The following is a 13222-nucleotide window of genomic DNA, read 5'->3' as shown; positions in this document are numbered from 1 at the left end:
AGACTTGCCCGTTCGCATTTACCCCTTCTATCTCAAACGTCGACAAAACGTTGAAAAAAATGAAGAGCCGAACTTTTTCCTGGTTAAACCAGTCGGAGAAAGCCTTCAAAAGCAAAAGAACTATGGTTGACTATCGCGCGACATGTATTATTTACAGTACGCACCTTTAGTAGGTCTCTTCGACTGGATCGTTCGCAATTACCCATGCCTACCCTACAATGTTAAAGACACAAGGGAAGTTTCTGTCTATCAGAGTGCTGGTACGGACTGTTTGTTTCAGCAGTCAAGTGGAGAGACGCGTGGTCAGCACACAATTGGCATAAAGTGGCGAGACAGCGTCTCCAACCTCCAGGTCCTAGAGAGGAGCGGCCTGCCCAGCATCGAAAGCCTGCTGATTCAGTGCCCGCTACTCTGGACAGGATACAATCTTCCTCCTTTTGACAGGAGATTATGTCCCTGTGGCACGAAAATGTCGCACTGCTGTTTGTCTGGGTCGATTCTCGACAAAGACGGAAAGCTGGAAGAATCAATGGACCCCTGGAAGCGATTTATATTATGCATGATGTCGCTGGTGGTCATCCGGGCGTGGGTATGAGTGGAACAATAACGGGTATAATACTTCAAGGCCTTTTTTTTTTTCTTTTCTTTGGTTCGGGGGGGGGGGGGGGGGGGGGGGGGGGGGGGGGGGGGTGGAGGGGGGGGGGGGCAGAAGTGTTCAGGTTTTGGGGGGTTTTGTTTGTTTGGGGGGGGGGGGGGGGTTGTTTGTTTTTGTTGGATTTTTTTTGCGGACCAATGTCTTCACTTTCCAGAAAACTTTTTTTTTTTTTTTTTTTTTTTCCCCAAAATGTATAAGGGTGACTGAACAGATTATAACCTTGCAATTAAAATGATAAATGCAGCTTCATACTTTGAAATACTTTCGACGAGTATACCAATGTAAGAAGTGACTTATCGTTACTTTCATCCTTACATTGAAATTTGCCTAGGCCATTTTATGGATTATTTTGGTGTGTTTTGAACGTGTACGCATTTTGAGACTTTTACGTTGTATTCGCTACAGAGGGAGACAGACAGACAGACAGACAGAGACAGAGAGAGGATGTATCGGGGGTGGGGGGGGGTGGGGGGGTGACTGTCCCCGGTGTCAGAGGACGTTATTTTTTGTGAATTTTTGTTGGTGGTCTTGTAAGTATATATATTACCAATCTGCCTACATGTAGTGATAAGAAACTGTAAGGAGAGTTGGACAACACAAGGTCTTCAGAGAAGAAGCCCCACTCAGTCAAGTGTTTCGGCCCTTAACTCCTTGCACTCTAAGGGGGCCGGGCCGCATCCAGGTCATGACTCCTGTATGCACTTGTATTGCTGGATTTTTCATCAACCTGAACCTCAGCAGGTTCGAACCCGCGCCTCCAGGGTGGTCACCACTTCAGGACTGAGTCACCTACGTATGGTCATAGTCGGACACGACTTACTGTCATACATTCAGATATAGATATAGATTCTCTCTCTCTCTCTCTCTCTCTCTCTCTCTCTCTCTCTCTCTCTCTCTCTCTCTCTCTCTCTCTCTCTCTCTCTCTCTCTCTCTATATATATATATATATATATATATATATATATAGGCAGATAGTAACACACAGACCCACACACACGCGCGCGCGCGCACGCACACACACACACACACACACACACACACACACACAGAAAGAGAGAGAGAGAAAAAAAATGGCACCATGAGTATAAGTTTTGAGGCAAAAGAGATAAAATGTGAAGGGACATGACTGTGTTGAAATAGAAGAACGGATATGGCATGACTTCTCTCCCTTGATTTAACAGTCGAATCATTCGCGCGCGCGCGCGCGCGTGTGTGTGTATTTGTGTGTGTGTGTGTGCACATGCGTGTGTGTGTGCGTGTTTGTCTGTCTATCTGTCTGTCAGTCTCTCTGTCTGTGTCTCTGCGGTGTGTCTGTTTCTGTATAGATGTATACATAGGTACATAATTACTTGTGTCTGTGCGTGCTTGTTTGTCTGGGAAAAGGGGAAGTGGACAAAATCTATGAGAGTGAGTGAGTGTGTGTGTGGGTTGTGGGGGGGTGGGGGGAGGGTGTGTGTGTGTGTGTGTGTGTGTGTGTGTGTGTGTGTGTGTGAAAGTAAAAAGACGTTAAATTTAAGAAATAACACAAACACACACACATACACACACACACATACACACGCACACACACACACACACACACACACACACACACACACACACACTGTGTAGGTTAACGGAGTAACGAGGTGTCGGCGCCTGTGCTGAGTAATCGGGAATTCCCAAACTAAAATATCGCTGAGCATTCAAATGCGGAGAGAGACAGACAGACAGACAGAGACAGAGAGGGAGGGAGGGAGGGAGGGAGAGTATATCATGTTAGGCTGCGTATCGTCGACAAGTGATCAGCTGGTATAACTTTTATGTCTTTACATCAGTGTGTATGGTCTATTACCACATGTCCAGTCAAGATTATATCACAATCTCCGTAATGCCTTGTCCCACCCACGGAACACGCACATTAAAACCATTGAAAAAAAAATAAAGAATGCACATTAAAAACATTGAAGAAAAAAAAGAATGCAACAAAATCATCAATTCATCAATTTATTTCACTTTGATTACACCATTAAAGAAAAGTACACAACACGACAAGCATAAGATTATACAATTGCAAAACCTGTTTCACATATAAACAATTGTTCATTCAACGTGTACAGAAAGCATGGCACTCAACAATAGCACACTTTCCAACTGCCTCTTCCCTCTCCCACCCTCCCACCCAATCCTCCCCGACCCCCTCGATGGAGTCTCCCGTCGGTCCGACTGATCGGCAGGCAAGCTTATCTGTCGGTGTGTGTCCTCATATGGGAGAAGAGACCGATTCTGGATGCGCAGCACTTCCCACAAGTGTTGCAAGGGAAAACGTCTCTCCAGAAGTTGAGCCCTGCTTCCGTCGCTCACGCTTCTCCTTAATGGCCTGCGTTCTCTTGTTTTCAAACGTCTTTATGTCACTAGTGCACAGCATCCTCCAGCGAGAGCGGTCAGGGGCATCAGTTTCCCAGGAAGCGATGTCTATGTCACAGGCTTTGAGGTTTGTCTTCAAGGTGTCCTTGAAGCGCTTGCAGGGTCTTCAAAGTTCGCGGTGGCCTTCCTTCAGCTGGCCATACAAAACCATCTTCGGGATCCTGCTGTCTGACATGCGGACAACGTGTCCTGTCCAGAGTAGCGGGCACTGAATCAGCAGGCTTTCGATGCTGGGCAGGCCGCTCCTCTCTAGGACCTGGAGGTTGGAGACCCTGTCTTGTCACTTTTTGCCGAGGATCTTTCGTAGGCATCTCTGGTGAAACTGCTCAAGTTGTTGAATGTGACGGCGATACGTCGTCCATGTTTCACCCTATGGCCACCCATGGTGGACATGGAAGATTTTATGAGCACTTCTTTTTTCAATGCCCAGATTTTTTTTTTCAACATTTTCTTTAATTCCCCATCTCTCACCCATCCATTCCACAAATCTTACGTTCCTTCATCAACATCTCGTATTTACAGATTCTGAATAAGCAAGGCAGCATAAGGTTTAACAAGACTATGTAGGTTATTAAAATCATTATCTGAGAAACGAAGAAGAAATGGGGTTGACACATCATTTGAAAACTTGTACAGCTCAACATGAGCACGTGTTAACGTCACATCGTGTGAACAGCAAACTCTAGCCACTAAACACAGACGAATGAAAATCTCAAGAAAAGGTTTATCAAAACATGCAAAATTCAAAACTACAAATAACTCAGCAGCAGTGGAAGGTCTCGATCTCCTCAGGTGTGTTGCCTTCCGGCGACCTCATATCGATAGTTCTCTGTGGACTGCTGATGCTGGGACTGTGAGAGACGAACCTGTGATGGAGGACTCGGATGAGCGGCGTTGGAGCTATGCCATTGAAACGATGCAGATGATGGGATAGCAAAAACAACCCACGCTCACACCCCCCCCCCCCCCCCCCACTACCCCCCCAAAAGTATGAAATTTATGGAATACACAATATATGAATATACCAATGCGAGAACGAAAAAAGGCTTGGATTTGTTGCGATCAATTAAATTACACGTTGATTCAGCTATGTCAGACATTGGGATATGAACATTCTCAGTCGACACAGATTTTACCGAATGTTCACTGGAATTCACAAACATGTATTTCACGTGCTGTCTCTGGTTAACTGTCACCGTAACGCAGTGATGAAACAACCACTGTTACCTCGCTTCTGTCTCTTTTCATTGGCACAAACACTTTTCATTTTCGTCATGTGGACCGGCCGCGTTCCGATTTGATTTCCACATGTCGGTGTGACCTGTCCACTGTGTACCACTCGCCGCGAATACGGAGACAATCAATTAAAAATGAGAGGAGCACGTTTTTTTTTCCATTATTGCGCTCTTCAGGTTTAACTGGGAGTTAAAGCTTTTTTTTTCCCCGTAAATCATTTACGTTGTAGAAAAGTCGTCACCAGTGATGATATTGGACCCTCTATGTTTGCCTTCGGATATAAGCATGTACAGACACATTTGGCAATTTCACGACCTGCTCGAAGAAATTCTTCTGTCATGGAGAATCATTCCTGATTCTGGTCCCATGGACATGTTGACAGAGGTCTGCTGCCAGCTTGCTCGTCCCGTGCATGCTGGAACGTCCCTCTTCTGTACTTTCCTTCTGGTGACAGAAAAAAAGTCTCACTGTATTATTTCCCACTGTGTACCCACATCAGTCCAACTGCAATGTGATATGTGCTGAACATTATTCCCAGCTGTTTATTACTTAGTCTTCTGCATTTTAAATGCAATCAAAAAATACCTTACTTTGAAATGATTGACAATTTAATGGTTCCATCGCCTTTTACGGCAATGGGGACAGCGACACACACACACACACACACACACACACACACACACACACACACACACACACACACACACACACATATATATATATATATATATATATATATATATATATATATATATATATATATATACACACATATGTGTGTGTATATATTATATGTATACATATACATGTGTGTGTGTGTGTGTGTGTGTGTGTGTGTGTGTGTGTGTGTACAATATATTGTAAATTGCTCTCAGCATAGGAAGGCGGGGCCAAATCCTCCCCATACGCCCACTTTTAACCTTCCCTGGCTGAACTCAGGTACCTATTCACATCTGGGTGTTGTGAGGAAAATCGGAGTAAAGTGCCTTTCCCAGAGACACACCACTTTGCAGCAACTGACCTTCGGTTCTTGATCACTGGTGATCACTAGATCAGAAGTCATTTCAATTAATCATTTTATATATGTAACATATAGAAACACACACGCACCCGCACACGCATTTGCACACACAGCACGCCTACATGCATATATACACATTCACATACTCGCGTGCTTACACAGTAATTTCTTTTTCCCTCCTTCCGTTTTTTTTTCCCAACTCTTGTCTGATATCACATATAGTGACAAGACGTAAAACTAAAGAACGGACGATCAGAAATAATGCGCCTCTTTCTACCATTTTACTATGCGAATCAGCCAATAATTTACTATTACACCTGCTTTTCCCCAACTGTAATAGTTTCCATAGCATGCACTACGAAATGACGCCGGTTCTGTTTTAAGACAACAAAGAGTACCCCACTTTTTTTTTTTTTTTTTTTTTTTTTTTTTTACAGACAGTGTTTAAGATTTTATCTGATTCATTTCGCTCTACTTTCAGCTGAACGACCTATTGGAGGTTCGTTATAATGTGCGTTTTTATCTCTGTGTTTGCTCATTTCAATGGGTCAATGTAACGTTTAAGAATGTAAAAAGAAAAAGAAAAAAAAAAGAAACATTCAATTTCTTGGAATGATACTTTTGACCTAAGCCAAAATGGAACAAGTCCATTTATATCACAAACAGAAGGAATTTCTTACATATTCAAAAGGAATGGTCAACAGATAAAACGCAAACGTTCGTATTCTCACAGTCATTCAACGTTTATGTTGTCAAGCCCTACAATACGTATATTCGGATATTTTTTTTTTCTTAACCAGTTAGTCTTTTGAGACAAAATTAACCAAAGAAAAATTATTGCGTTTTGATACGATTCGTCTAAGTCACATTGTGTGAACTTGATATATTCAACAAAAGACAGCATCATAATAAAGTGGAATCGTAAAATTTGTCATCGGTGTCCATTCCTGCCAGTTCTGATGAGCACAAAAGTCGACTCGTTATAGCGTTGGACTATAAATTTGAGGATTCTGAGTTCGAGTTCCGGTCGCTCGCCTACTGGTCTGAGGGTAGATTTTTTTTTCATATTTCCGATCTCAACAGATGTACAGACTTGCCAGCACCAGAACCCCCCTGTCCCCACTCCCCCCCTCGTGTGCATATCTATGCAGAATATCAAATACGAATAGTGCAAGGGTAGCAAGCCACTAACGAAGAAATGTGAGGGGTTGGGGAGTGGGGGTGGGGTGGGGTGGGGTGGGGGGATCAGCACATAACTTTGTATCTTGTATCTTTAAGGCCAGGAAACATCATTGGTTTTCATTACTTTCGAAGGCAGACCTCCAAACAACAACAAAAGCAGCAGCAGCAACAACATCATCATCAACAACAACACTAATAATAATAATAATTGGAAGAAGAAGCTTCTTTAAATTTCATCAGGAAAAATCATAGATATAACGATCTTTACTTTCATTACATATCAGTCGTCGTCGTCGTCGTCATCGCCAGCATCGTCATCATCATCATCATCATCATCAACATCATTATCATCACCATCATCTCATCATCATCATGGTGATCATCATGGTGATATCATCATCACCACCACCATCAGAGAGTGCACCACACCTTTCTGTGAAGGACGGTCTCTTAGTTAAGGACGGGTGGAAATGTCAGTGCCGGGACAGATGGTCATGACCGGTCTGCTGTTGGTTCTGATGTCCAACCTGGATGAACAAGAACACACACTGTCAGTTAGGCAATAATCAACAGTTATCTCGTCGGTAATCTACCACCGATGTCATCCGTAACGAAAATGGTAATAAATTATACATACATTTGTTCAAACCCATCGATATATATATATATATATATATATATATATATATATATATATATATATATATATATATATATATATATATATATATATATATATATTATCCGCGGGTGTCATTTTGTAAAGAGATAAAAAATCTACTGAACTCCATAATCTATGAGCAACATGTCGGTCACAAGAACCCAGTGTTTGGAGCGTTTGGATCTTCTATCCAATAGTCCCAGGTTACATCCTAGTGATGGCGCATGGAAGGTGAAATGTGGAGTTTATTTTTCCATGATCTCCCTGGTAAACATGTGTGTAGACCTGCTAGTGCCTGAACAATCTTCGTACACAGAAGATCAAATGCGCACGTTAAAGAACCTGTACATGTTATCCATGTCTGAGTTCGGTGGGTAAGGGAAACAGGAACATACCCAGCATGCACAGCCCCGAAAACGGAGTATGGCAGCCTACATTTCGGGGTAAATAAACAAAACGGTCATACGCGTAAAATGTTACATGTCTGTATGAGTCTCTCTCTCTCTCTCTCTCTCTCTCTCTCTCTCTCTCTCTCTCTCTCTCTCTCTCTCTCTCTCTCTCTCTCTCTCTGTGTGTGTGTGTGTGTGTGTGCATGACTGAAACTTGACTGAATGACACAGGAAACGGATGAAGAGTGCCCAGTGACGACTGTCAGTCGGCTGTACCAGGTAGGCATCCTGCTGTACATATAACTCCGTGTTCGTAAAGCGCTTAGAGCTTGGTCTCTGATCGAGAATAGGCGCTATATAGGTATCCATATCAGCAGCAGCAGCAGCAGCACGCATGCAGACCTGCTAGTGTCTTAATCCCTGTCGTGTTTATACACATGCAGAAGAACCGATAACCCATGACCGCGTTCGGTATATGATGGAAACATAAACTCATCTGACATACGCACCCCCGGAAACGTCATATGGCTGCTTACATGGCCATGTAGATAATTTTGGTCATGTACGTATAATCCTACTCGTAGATCAGAGTGAATGTGGACGCTGCAGCTCACGAACGCAAAAGCATCGCATTGGATTGCATTGTATCGGAGTACAGTACAGTATGTGAAATTCGGGCTACTCTTCCTGGGGAGAGCACGTCGCCACAGTGCAGTGCCACCCACTTCTTTTTTTTCTTTCTTCTGTTTGCAAGTGTATTCGTTTCACTTTGTCAAAGTGGATTTGAGGACAACCCTTTTGTTGCCGTAGGGTCTTTTACGAGAGCTGAGTGCATGCTGCACACAGGATATCGGTTTATCGCCTCATCCGAATCACTAGTGTCCAGACCACCATGTCAGTTGTTGCGGTGGGTGAAGAAAGTCTTGGTGAGTGTGTGATTTCTTCCTTGGCGGACGAGTTAGTACCACGCCACCATTCCAAATGAAGGTTGTAAGTGCGAGGAAGTGTGTATTTCTTTTATGTGTTTGTTTTTTAGCCTCGACATTTCAGGAATATTCTTGGAAATCGTATCTCTATCTATCTATATATGTATACCTATGCATGTATGTATGCATGCATGTATATCATGCCTATATATATATATATATATATATGTGTGTGTGTGTGTGTGTGTGTGTGTGTGTGTGTGTGTGTGTGTGTGTTTAGTTAGTTAGTTTGTTAGTTAGCTAGCTATTTAGTCGAACCAGCTTCACTCTTAATGACAAGACGTAAAATCGATGACCATCAAACCATGAACGCACACACATGCGCGGCTCTCGCTCATCACCTCTCTTCAGCTCACCTGCTGCTGTGCACGGGGTTGTTGTTGTTGTTGTTTGCTCGGGTATGGTGGTGACATCTGCATCTGACATGGCGTCCGCCCGCTGTACATCGTGTGCTGCTGTGGTCCGTACCCCGTTCCATCCACCCCGGGTGAGGATGTTGTAGGGATCTGTACAGGCAGGTGTAAAACTGGCAGTGAGTAAGGGAAGGGGTCAAGGGTTGATATTGTATTGCATTGTATTGTGTTGTATTACATTGTGCCGCATTGTACTGCACTGTTTTTACTACCTCAGTATGTGTCACAACAAACATTCTCTACATGTATTTATTTTTCCTGGTTGCTCAACATCTCGTACATATTTCACTATCACAGTGGGTTGCGAGAGACAACCCTTGCTGTGATAGTGATTTTCTTTTCTCTTTAACTCTCTCCATACGAACAGCGAAAGAGACGACGTTAACAGCGTTTCACCCCAATTACCATCATCAAAATATTGCAAGTGGAACGCTCTTATCCTGAAGAGGTGAATGTTGACAAAGAATACCACCATTCTGACGACGGAAGCTAAAGGTTGGGTCATTGAGACACCCACTGGACATCCGAGGGGTCTGTGTAGAGGAGAAGAGAGGACTGGCCGTACTGAGTGAGTTAACGTGCGTTAAGTGAAAGCTTCACACAGGACCTCAGTTCATCGTCTCATCTGAATGACCAGCATCACCAGTACCTGACTGAAAACTGCATGGCGAGGACGACCTGGGTGATGCTCTACCAGGTTTCCTACTTGCGTTCAGAGCGAGCGGACAGAACAACACACAATACAACCCTTTCGTCCCGCTCTATGGGCGACAGGCCAGGAAACCCACTGGGGAAGCTACAGACCCTGCATGTGTCAGCGACATGAACATCGGCTTTGAGGACTGTTGAAGACATGTCTAGCGTTGTCAGAAAGCCCAGAGAAACTGAGCAGCATCGAGAAGTTGTCTGGAGTCGCGAGAGCGAAATTTGCTGAGAACATCGCTAATGCCCGATAGAGGCAGACACGTGAAATGATGACAGGCGCCGCAGCCATTAGCAAACGTTCGCTGGTTTGCGAACAGGTGGGTTCTCTTGTGGAACCTCCGAAGGTCTACATAATGGGTGGCAAGAGGAAGACGTCTGGACAAGGACCCTGTATCGTATATGATGATGACAGTGATGATAGTGATATCCATACAGCACCTATCCTCGATCGGAGACCAAGCTCTAAGAGCTTTGCAAACTCTTGGGTGCTTGCTGGGTATGTTCTTGTCTCCATTACCCATCAAAATGTGTCATGGATTACAGGATCTTTAACGCGCGTATTTGATCTTCTGCGTGCGTATACACACGAAGGGGGTTCAGGCACTAACATGTCTGCACATACGTTGACCTGAAAGATCGGAAAAATCTCCACCCTTTACTCACCAGGCGCCGTTACCGAGATTCAAACCTCAGACCTTCAGAGAAAAAGTCTAACGCTTTAACCACTCGGCTATAATTATACTGTCATTGAAATAATCACCGTGAAAATCCTTGGTAGCAATAATATGCTAAAGCAATGAGCACGTAGGATGAATGTCATGTCAAGCAATCAGTATAAATCTGCACGAAGTTCAGGTCACAGTCAGTACTGACGTGAAGGAAGACCTCACAGCCACTCCCAGTGGTGGTGGTGGTGGTGTGTCCATCGAGATCGATGATGACCATCGTTGTCATCCAGATGGGGGATGGGGGATGGGGGGAGGGTGGTGGTGGGGTGGGGGGAAGGATGCTCATGAATCTATCTGTGAGTGCGCAGATGGCTGAATAGTCCAATCTGCGCACGAAATGTTCGCTGACAGTTGGGGCAGACAAAGACAGGCATATCATTGTCAGGGAGCTTGTTTGCCCGTGACTTTCTGGCCTGCCTCTTCTCAACAGCTGCAGCAGTCCTGTTGGCCTCGCACAACCTGGCGCCTTTGTGCACAGCAGCGCGCCATTTGTCACGGTCCACTGCAGATTCCTCCCAGGAGTCAGGGTTGATATCAAACGCTTTCAGAGAGACTTTCAGAGTATCTCTGAAGCGCTTCTTCTGACCTCCGTGTGATCTCTTCCCTTGTTGCAGCTCGCCATAGAAGAGCCTTTTGGGCAGCCGATGGTCTGGCATGCGCGCCACGTGTCCAGCCCAGCGAAGCTGGGACTGCATCAGGATGGTGAAGATGCTGGGAAGGGTGGCTTTTGCGAGCACCTCTGTGTCAGGGGTCTTGTCTTGCCACTTGATGTTCAGTAGCTTCCTGAGGCATGTTGTGTGGAAGTGGTTCAGCTTCTTGGCATGTCGTTGGTACACTGTCCAAGTTTCGCAGGCGTACAGTAGTGTGGGGAGAACTACTGCTCTGTAGACCTTTAGCTTGGTCTCAAGACTAATGCCTCTTCTGTTCCAGACATTTGCATTGAGTCTACCAAAAGCTGCGCTTGCTCTTGCAATCCTGACGTTCACTTCATCGTCGATTGTCACATTTCGTGACAGTGTGCTGCCAAGGTATGTGAACCGCTCCACCGCACTGAGTCTCTGACCGTTGACTGTGATGTTGGGCTCAACGTAGGGTTTCCCTGGGGCTGGCTGATGGAGGACTTCAGTTTTCCTCGTGCTGATGGTAAGGCCGAAGTTCCTGCTGGCAGTGGCAAACTTGTCGACGCTGAGTTACTGACGTGAAGGAAGACCTCACAGCCAATACCAGTACTGACGTGAAGGAAGACCTCACAGCCACTCCCAGTACTGACGTGAAGGAAGACCTCACAGCCACTCCCAGTACTGACGTGAAGGAAGACCTCACAGCCGATACCAGCACTGACGTGAAGGAAGACCTCACAGCCACTCCCAGTACTGACGTGAAGGAAGACCTCACAGCCGATACCAGCACTGACGTGAAGGAAGACCTCACAGCCACTCCCAGTACTGACGTGAAGGAAGACCTCACAGTCAATACCAGTACTGACGTAAAGGAAGACCTCACAGCCAATCCCAGTACTGACGTGAAGGAAGACCTCACAGCCGATACCAGTACTGACGTAAAGGAAGACCTCACAGCCGATACCAGTACTGACGTAAAGGAAGACCTCACAGCCAATCCCAGTACTGACGTGAAGGAAGACCTCACAGCCGATACCAGCACTGACGTGAAGGAAGACCTCACAGCCGATACCAGCACTGACGTGAAGGAAGACCTCACAGCCAATACCAGGACTGACGTGAAGGAAGACCTCACAGCCAATCCCAGTACTGATGTGAAGGAAGGCCTCACAGCCGATACCAGCACTGACGTGAAGGAAGACCTCACAGCCAATACCAGACACAGGCAGTGAGGTCGACAAGACTCCTCAATGGCCACGGACCAGAAAACACACACACACACACACACACACACACACACACACACACACACACACACACACACACACACACACACACAAACACACCTCAAACCCGCGTCCTCCAAGTGGTCCTGAATCCGCTTCGGTGGCTGGTAGTTTATGACAGTTACTGATGTTTACATGCAACTTACGCGTACAGCTTGTGAGTAGTCAGGAGTAGCTTGGTGGTTATTGTAGGGATCCGAGTTGGCAGGCAACATCTGGATGGATTCAGGATTTCCGTGGCTGGAAATCACCGGGAAATACAAGCAAAACACGTGTTTGTTTGTTTGTTTTTGTGGGGTTTTTTTGATGTCAGTGCAACTTAAACAGTTGTTATGCAGTACAAACATTTCTCTTGAACTGTGCCAGATGTTATATTCTTATTATATCATTTGCAATACAATCAAACATTCCATGCAGAACAAGTGCTTTTTTTCTGGACAGTCAAAAAAAAAAAAAAAAATATATATATATATATAAGCATGAAACATATTGATAATTAGAATGATTCACGCTGAAATCATATATTTCGGGACAATCAATATTTTCTTGGAGATTATGACTAGAGTTTTCTCTGACAGCATACATTTTTCTTCATTTAACAGACCAATCAAATACCTACTCTATCTATCTATCTATCTATCTATCTATCTATCTATCTATACAGCAACATTAACGGCGGTAATGGTTACAACTGCAATGGAATCAAAGGTTTCTGTCAGCGCAGTCTCTCTCTCTCTCTCTCTCTCTCTCTCTCTCTCTCTCTCTCTCTCTCTCTCTAAATATATATATATATATATATATATATATATATATATGTGTGTGTGTGTGTGTGTGTGTGTGTGTGTGTGTGTGTGTGTGTGTGTGTGTGTGTAGAGAGAGAGAGAGAGAGAGAGAGAGAGAGGGAGAGAGAGAGATGTCCCTGTCTCTGTATGTG

General features: G+C 44.8%; 1 protein-coding gene across 3 annotated transcripts in view; it reads right to left on the bottom strand.

Annotated features, from left to right (window-relative positions):
- Positions 1–3492: 3492 nt before the first annotated feature.
- The window catches only part of LOC143298904 (uncharacterized), a 29822-nt gene continuing 20092 nt past the window's right edge, over positions 3493–13222 (bottom strand). For all 3 annotated transcript variants that reach the window (XM_076611932.1, XM_076611933.1, XM_076611931.1), the window contains exons 9-12: positions 12435–12528; positions 8893–9042; positions 6930–7027; positions 3493–4741 (exon numbers count right to left, since the gene is read on the bottom strand). In XM_076611932.1, the coding sequence (XP_076468047.1) occupies positions 6974–7027; positions 8893–9042; positions 12435–12528 (298 nt within the window). In that variant the 3' untranslated portion in view covers positions 3493–4741; positions 6930–6973. The remainder of the gene's footprint in view (positions 4742–6929; positions 7028–8892; positions 9043–12434; positions 12529–13222) is intronic.

Source organism: Babylonia areolata, chromosome 24, assembly GCF_041734735.1.
Source record: "Babylonia areolata isolate BAREFJ2019XMU chromosome 24, ASM4173473v1, whole genome shotgun sequence".
In the NCBI taxonomy this organism is placed as follows: Eukaryota; Metazoa; Mollusca; class Gastropoda; order Neogastropoda; family Buccinidae; genus Babylonia; species Babylonia areolata.
The sequence above is the reverse complement of the archived record's forward strand: the minus strand, read 5'-3'. Positions and strand labels throughout refer to the sequence as shown.